This window comes from Hipposideros armiger, unplaced genomic scaffold, assembly GCF_001890085.2.
Source record: "Hipposideros armiger isolate ML-2016 unplaced genomic scaffold, ASM189008v1 scaffold_0, whole genome shotgun sequence".
Taxonomy (NCBI): domain Eukaryota; kingdom Metazoa; phylum Chordata; class Mammalia; order Chiroptera; family Hipposideridae; genus Hipposideros; species Hipposideros armiger.
In genome coordinates this window covers 9,989,286-9,997,841 of record NW_017731350.1, presented here as the reverse complement: position 1 = coordinate 9,997,841, position 8,556 = coordinate 9,989,286, and the positions used below count along the sequence as shown (strand labels likewise).

Here is an 8,556-nt window from a genome sequence, read left to right as displayed (position 1 = left end):
TGCATCAGTAAATTGTTTACAAAAGTACTAAATCTTTGTATTTGTTTTCTAACAACCTAAATATATTTTCCTCATGCTAAAAATACAAGAATGCAATCATTATCTTAGAAGATGCCCTAGAAAATAACCAAAAATCTTACCTCTCATCAGGAAGTAACTAGATTTTTCTGCCTTAAATTCATCAGAGAAAAAAGCAGGTCTTTTAGGTGAGGGTTTCTCACAATCTGAAAATAAAGATCAATATGTTATAGCAAAAAGTAGTTTTCATATAAAATGTTAATATCATAATCAGTTTACTTTTTCAGAAATATTTCCTTCCATTGGCTCCTAATATTTAAATAAATGAAGCTCCTTTTAAAAATTTTATCACTTGTTACCTTCCACTTCAGTGTATTATCTAATGTTTGAACAGTCCTTTATGCGAAAATAATGTGCATCATATACATTGCCTTACACTTTATCTTCTTTTTGCCAAAATTGTATATTTGGCCTATACAGAAAAAAAAAAAGCAGCAATTTTTTTTTTACTGTCATGGGGAAAAACATATTTTAAAACTAGTTTTATACCTTCCTCAGAAGTAGAATAGAGTAATTCTTCCTCTGATGTTCTTGGCCAGCAATATTCATTAGGAACTTCCTGTTCATTATTTTTGGGTACTGTTTTCCATTTAAATAAACTTTGGTGTCTTTTACGCGTATTAGGAACTGCTGTAGTATCACAGAGCAAAGAACATGCACATATTTTGTTGACTGTACCCATTTTCAAATCTTTTTTTATCTCCATTTTTACCTCCTCAACACCATTATTTTCTCCGAAGTAATTTCCTTGCCCATTGTTTGTTTCCATGGGGCTTAGAATTTCATTTTCCTTACTAATTTCATGAAACATACGAAGTTCTTCAAGAACTAAATCAAATTTACTCTTCATCTCAAAATCTTTGGCTATTGTCAGAGCTTCTGTTGATAAACACTTGGCATTTAAGTTCTGAAAACATTCATTGTTCCCTACACTCAGATCAGTTTCAAATTGATAGTTAACACATTCTGTAGAGTCATTCTTTGGATGAAAATGCTTTAAATTAGCTAACTCGCTTTCTTGCAAAAAACTCTCATCTTCATGTCTGTCAGCTAGATTATTTTGATTAACATATTTAGTGTTTCTCACATTTACTTTCTTTCTCATTAAGGAAACTGGTTGCACAGAAAACATGCCATCCGTTGAATAAAAACTATTTTTCTCTTCCTTTTTAATCTTAATATCTTCATGAACTTGGCCAATGTTTGTTAAACTTTGTACTGTGGCTTTTTCTTCCTCCTTTAAAATTAAGCTATGTTTCTTTCCTGCAAGTCCACTTTTCAGCAAATTCCCAAAATTGAGCACCTGAGTTATAATAGTGGAATTGGTTTCTTTACTATATTTTGTGTTGTGGCTTGTCAGCATAGTTTGTTGCCTAATATTGAGGGAATCTTCAAATACGTGCTTAAAATAAAAGCTACTGATCTTATTATGCTCCAGTTTTCTTTCTGTATCTAAATCTTGGCTGTGAATATTGATTTCATAAAATTTTTCATTAATATATTTATGGTTGTTCTGTGTGAATTCAGGAAGAGACTTAAGATGTATTTTAGCACTATTAGTACTAGAGTGATCCCAATTTTCCATATTCATGACTTGTTCAGGACAACTCTTACTCTTGTAACTAATTTCTTTTGTCAAAGAAATTTTGTCCGTATCATCACAGTCCATTGAAAGAGAAATATTTTCATGTATTTCAAAAATTGGAAAATGTATATTTTTAGTTGTCATGCTAAAGGAATTGATGACTTTTTTCTTAGACTCTTCAAAAACTTGTTCAATTTTAAACAGCTTTCTTTTCTCTAACATAGATTTCATATTATTTTCTAATGGTTTTGGAAAAGTTAAAGTCCTTCCCAAATATACAATATGAATTTCCACCATAATATTTTTTAGATAATTCAAATACACTATCCATTTGAAAATACATCCCTCTTCTATTTTGGAATCATTTTCAATTTCGGGTAAAAAGTCAAAGTTATTGAGCAAAGAAGCTATGTTGCTTTTCAATATAATACTTAGAGGTTTTGAAACATTGGTTTGTAAATATATGCTTAAAATATCATTCTTTCTAATGACATTCATATTCCTTGTTATTGGATTTTGAACATCAATTTGCTTTATACACTTCAAAATTTCATACCAATTTAAAATATTATCTTTTTCTGAAATACTTTTACGGAAACAAAAACTTTCTATAATGAAACTCTCAAAAATATTGCTTAAACAAAAGCCCTTTTGTGCAGTATATTTCAACTGTAGCATATTATTGTTTTCTCCTTTAGCATTTAACCAAAAACAATTTAATAAAGCTTTTTGGCAACTCAGTGTGCCTATCATGAAAAACTTTGGTTGTTCTTCATGTGTGTTCATGGCTTTTGTATTATAATAATCTACTTTGCTGAAAAGACCTATTTCTAATAACTGTAGCCAATTCAATTTTTCTCCAGGATTTTTCATATTTTCACGTTTAGTTTTGTAATTTTCCATAACCCAACTATTTTCCCTCTTTTTTCTCAAAATATGTCTAATATTACAGTCCCAGCTTTGAGATTTTTCTAATCTGGTATATATGTAACTGTCCAGGCATGTTTCTGCTTCTTCCCAATTTCCATTTTGTAGTTTTATAGTAAAATTGTTTTCAGAGTCTCTTACATGAGGCTTGATACCACTGTGGTTATAGTAGTGTAAACTGATCAAGTCTCTTTTTTCCACACAAATGCTTTGGTTCCTGAGTGACTCGCGGTTACTTTCATAACAGTCAGAAAAAACATTTTCTGCATCCACGATTTTTGTATCATCCTTTAACTTTTGCTTCTTAACATACAGCCTATTTGAGGACCGGTGAATGTTTGCGAAATCCCCAACGTGTGTCCCGTCATTGTCGCTCTTTCTCTTTGCTGTGTCCTTTAAATAGACAGGGCACATGTTGCTATTCACGTCAGTTGGAAGCTCGGGGATACTAATTGCGCTGCTCTCTCTAAAACGGCTAGGTTTGGCAATTTCCACGCTGGGCTGGCTTTGAGACTTTGGTGTTTTGAGCGCACATGCTGAAAAGATGGTATTTTCTTTTATAGTTGATGGCATAACACGGTCAGCTTTACGTCTGTTCTTAACTTCATGAAATGTCGATTCAGTTTCCTTATAAAAGGTAACATCCAAAAACAGATTCTCTGTCTGTTTTATATAACTCTTGTCTCGCTGACTATTGTCTCTCCCTCGGACTAAATATTGTTGTCCACCCTCCCCGTTCGCTCCGTGCGTCTCGCGTGTGGAGGCTTTGGGCGGAAGCCGGCCAGCCTCGGCTTTGGATCCATCGCCGCACTGGACGCGGAACACCTCGCTGACACACAGGCCTGGTTCCGAAGCCCTCACATCAGAATCAGAACTTTGTGAGGGGGGAGGCTGCGCACAGCTCTTCACCTCCAGTTTGTTATTTTGGCACCTCAGATCACATGTCTGCATCCCACCGGCAGATTTCTCCACACGCAAGTCTGAGGAGTTATCGAAAATCACGTTCCCTGAAACGAGGAGCGCCTCGAAGGGCCTGGGCGACAACTCCCAGGCTTTTTCCTCCTCAGACAAGCGAGGCACCAAAGGCAGCCTCCATTTTGCCTCAGAGACACCGCCAGGCTCCTCGACACAGAGCCGCTTACTACTGGGGGGCTGGGACTCAGGGTCCTCAGGAGGCGGTAAAGGGGAGGCCGGCTCCCTGAGCTGGGCAACCAGCCCCTTGCGGCGCGTGAGCGACATGACAGAGAACGGAGAGGATCTGTCCGAGGTTCTGTCACGCTCCGGTCTCTTAGCCGGCGCGAAGACGCTCCGCCTCAACACCCAGATCCGCCCTGGTCACGCCCCTGACACGCCCCCTGAGGCCGCACTCAGCTATAGCTCCACTGCTAGCCCCGCCCTCACCACGCCCCTCCGCCGCCCCAGCCTCAGCCCCGCCCCGGTCCTGCCCCCATCCAACCCACCCTCGCGAGCTCCCGAGTTGTTTTTCCCGCCAAGTACAGACTGCCGGCGACCGTTACGTTTGTCTATTTTTAGTAGCACCTCTGGCTTATGCCAGGACTGCAGCTGGTCTAAATGTTTTCTTCCCTCTATCAGAATTAAGAAGAAAAGTTAGAATGTCAATTAGTTTTTTAATCTGTGAAACAGCTTTATTTTTTAAATTCTAAAATTCTACATTTTCCTCAGAAGTGACTTCTCCACAGCTGCTTTCCAGCGTCTTGTCCAGTAAAATCTCGTAGTTCTGTAAGCACCAGACCAGATTTCTCTGTGTGTAGAAGCACTTTAAAATGCTCTTAATCATCCGAGTGGCATTTGAAGTCAGATTTCCACTTCACTAATAAAGTGTGTTTTGGGGGAAGAGGTCACTGGTATTGAAAAATCTTTCCTGAAACAATATTTCAGGAAAAAGTGTGTGGAAATTATTATCCAGATATTACTCTTCACTTCAAGACTGTAGAAATATAGTTTTCACACACACTGTGGGGTTTCTTTCCCTAATATTGAAGATAAAGATACTTAAAGATAAAAATTATATGTTTCAGCTATTCCATTTATTGTAAGCATAAATAATAACACCGTTCTGACTCATACCTAATAAATTTTGTAAATGTTATTTTTCTTTTCCTCAGCTTTGAGAATAATTTATTATTACCTGTCAGTTTTGATTTTGTGAATTCCATAGTCAAAAAGAAAAATGATTTTCAAAAATGTATTATTATTTACATGTTTACTAAAAAATAACATTTAATTACTGTTTAGTAATCTAATACCTCATCTCAATGATTGTTTCAAAGTTGTTAAATTTAAATAAAGAGTGAATAAAAATGAATAAGCACTACAATAATGTGCAACACGAATCCTAATTTCAGAACCCACGAGAGCATATATGGCAAGATATGAATGAAATACTACTTTAAGCAATAAGATGTTCATAAACCTCCTCCTGTCTTGTAAATATTCTTAGATATATTGAGATTCTAATTCTGGGCACTTGCTATTAGTTTATATTTTAAATTCCTCCTGTGAGATGTTTGCTTAAATTTGTAGTATAAGCACTTCATCAACACTATAAGAATGTAGCAGTGGTTCCGATTATACATCAATGAGCTCTCAAAGTGCTACTTCTATATATCTTAAATTCCACTGCTTTTTTTTTTTTAATCCCGGATTTTCACAATTCTACATTCCATTCTAATGCAGTCTGTTCTATGCTGGTGACCATAAGAACTAACTTGCATAGCTAAGGTAGTTGTCATTGGAAACACTAACATGATATAGGGAACAAGTTTTCTATCTGTAAAGTAAATGCTATAGCTTTGATTCTAGATTGATTTATAACTTGGTGTTTGGTTGCCTCTTCATCTTGCCAGTTTGCCCAAGAACACACTATGTGTTAGATCTCCATCACACCATTATTTAAAAACTATGCATTGTGAGGACTAGATTTCAAATGAAACCCAGAAGTATCCAATTTAACTCAACAATTGTTTGAGTACTATGTCTAAGACACTCTCAGGTGTACAGAAATAGGCGGGGTTTATTCTATTCTGAAGAAACTTAATTGCAATGAAGACAGAAAAAGAAGTCTTTTGTATTTATACTATTTACGTGTGTTTTTTGCTTTATGTTTTAAATGCCACCTTGAAAATACACTAGTTATAAGTGAGAAATGCAAAAAGTTCTAAACAAATCCTCATAATTAAAATATAAATGACACTTGTTCAAATCTGACTCTTCAAAGCCCATTTTAAATGTCACACTTTTCTATATCGCTTTATCAGCACTTCCTATGAAAGTTGCTACCTCCTTTAATAACAGTGAACTGAGCTTTAAGGATAGCATTTGTCATTCCTTTCAACTCGGTGTCTTATTACAGTTCAGATCAGAATGAATGAAAAAATTAATAAGTTAATGAGGTAAACCCCATATTGAAAAGATGACATGAGCTCCTGGTAGCATTAAGTCAGAAATTCATTCTGTGCCTCAGGATACCTAAAGTCCAACGTCCTTATCACCGTATGGCAAATCTTCACAACTAGGTCCTACCTTAATTTTTTGGGCTTCCTCTTTTCTTACCATTTGTCCCATGCTACCTAAACCAGACTGTTATTTCCTTTCCTTCAATGTCTTCTTTCTCTACCTGACAAATTCCTATTCAGCCTTAAAGGGTCCTGCCAAAAGTTACCTGGACTGCGGAAGCTTCTCTACTTCATCCCTGCTCAAACCAATCCCCAGGCAGACTTATTTGCATCCTCATCTGCATTCCAATAGAACTTTATTTTCAACTGTATTATAACACTTAAAACATCTTACTGTGCTGAATTGTTTACAACCCCTCCACTAGACTCTGTTAATTGGGGCAAAGATTTATTCATTTTTCTATCCCCAGTGCTTCACATTAAGTACCTCAGCTAATGAGAAAAATGGAATGATATTACTGTTACTATACCTGTACCAATCTAATTGGGTCTAGTGATGTCTTGAGTGTTTTAAGCTTCTTGTTTTGGTTTTGTTTTTATATGTTAACCATACATTTGCTTGAGACCATCATAAAGGAAAAACTTGACTTTAAATATTACTGGCTTTAACATCATTTAAGTTTCATCGTAAGACCAGATATTTGACAAGACTTTTTTTTTCTTTTATGTCCTTTAATAAATAAAGCAAATGGTGAATAAATATGCTAACCTAAAACTTTATTTTAGACTGACAAGATATACAAATATGTTTTAATATTTAATAAGAACCACTAACAAAAATATTTAAACCAAATACAGAAGTTAGAGAGGAAATCATTACTTACTATAAACATTTAAAATAAATATGGCTAGGAGGTTCTGCATTGGTGAACACATTGAGGTGCTGGGAGAGTAGTGCCACCAACTTTAAGTAAACTTTTCCTGAGTTCTGTGAGTCTGCGTTCAAACAAATTATTGAACCTGAGGAGGGATCAATAATTGTGGGAATCCCTGATTCCTAGCCAGTGGGTCAGAAGTACAGGGGGCCTGGGACTTTCAACTGATGTCCAAAGTGGGGGCAGTCTTGTGGGACTGAGCCCTTAACCTGTCGGGTCTGACACTAATTCTGGGTAGTGTCAGAGTGTTGGAGAAGTTGGACAAACTCCCCACACATTTGATGTCAGAAGTGATATGAGTAAAGCATCATGGAGGTGTTTGTAGCTATAATTTTCCCTCTACGCACTGCGGTTTCCCATAACTTATATATGAGGCATTTTCATTTTAATTTATCTCCAAGTGCTTTGTAGTTTTCTTTGTTGTTACTTAGGAGTGTTTTATTTAAGGTCCATAAATTTGTGAGTTTCCCAGAAAGAATAAAATAAAATAAATAAGGCCATAAATAACACAAATAGCAGTTTTTATCAAGTCACTAAGAAGCACTAGGTGGGAAAATATTTCAGAAGACCATGATGCTGTATGTATCCATATATGCAGTTAACCTTTCAGCAGAGCAATAATGGTAATTTATAACATAAATATAATCTTAAATGAGGTAATGTATGTACAAATTCTTTAAACTGCAAATCACCTCCTTATTCTCAATTTTCACTAATGACATTATTATCTACCTAGTCTACTAAACTACTACAGAAACTCTTAGTGTTATTCATAACTTTTTCTCTTTTGTACTGTCTTTCCCCAGCATCCAACCCCTATGCAGACAGTCATCAAATCTCATTGATCCTACATAACCCTGAAATTAATACATCAAACATAACCCTGAAATTAATCCTCCGTTCTTTATCTATAATGTTTCACCATATTTCAGGCCGTTATAACCTGTTTCTGAGAACATTGTAATAACTGATCTTTTTACCAGTTTCTCAACTTCTACCCAACACTACTACAAGACTTTTTTTCTTAAAATATTAATCATTTTGTTACTTCTTACTTAAGAACTTCTTTTGACTCTCATACCTACAGAATAAAATACAAACTATTTAATTTGGCTACAAAGTTCTTCATAGTTCATCTCCAAGCCTTTTTTTTTCAGCTTCTATGTCTATTTCCACAACACAACTTGCTTTCCTGCAGCACTAACATTTTCTTCATTCCTTAAATATATAAGGCCCTTTCAGAATTTCAGTCTCCAGCTTATGCTAGTTCAATAGCCTAAAGTTAAAAAACAGGATCTAGGCAAACGCAAAAGACTAGTTTCAACTAGAAAATAAAAATTGACCAAAGATCCAGAAAAACAGAGCTATGATTTCGGGGAGACAAAGGAAGTGGAGAAATACCTCCAGTATTGGACTGAAGTCAACATGAACTCATCAGGGAAGTCATTGATCTAAGGGATCTGGCTATAGACAGAGCTAGCCAGTCAGGATGACAAACAAGGAGGGTCTATAAGAGACTAAGTGATATTTTTAAAATCTAAATCTAAATAGACACTATAATACAGCAAGAAACTGGGCCAGCCGAGTGGTGCAATGGTTAAGAACTGGCTTAGGA

General features: G+C 35.8%; 1 protein-coding gene across 1 annotated transcript in view; it reads right to left on the bottom strand.

Moving 5' to 3' along the window:
* Positions 1-3,829, bottom strand: part of RAD51AP2 (RAD51 associated protein 2) — an 8,857-nt gene extending 5,028 nt beyond the window's left edge. Inside the window, exons 1-2 of the mRNA XM_019661878.1 lie at positions 568-3,829; positions 141-224 (exon numbers count right to left, since the gene is read on the bottom strand). Of these exons, the coding sequence (XP_019517423.1) occupies positions 141-224; positions 568-3,829 (3,346 nt within the window). The remainder of the gene's footprint in view (positions 1-140; positions 225-567) is intronic.
* Between the last annotated feature and the right edge of the window lie 4,727 nt (positions 3,830-8,556).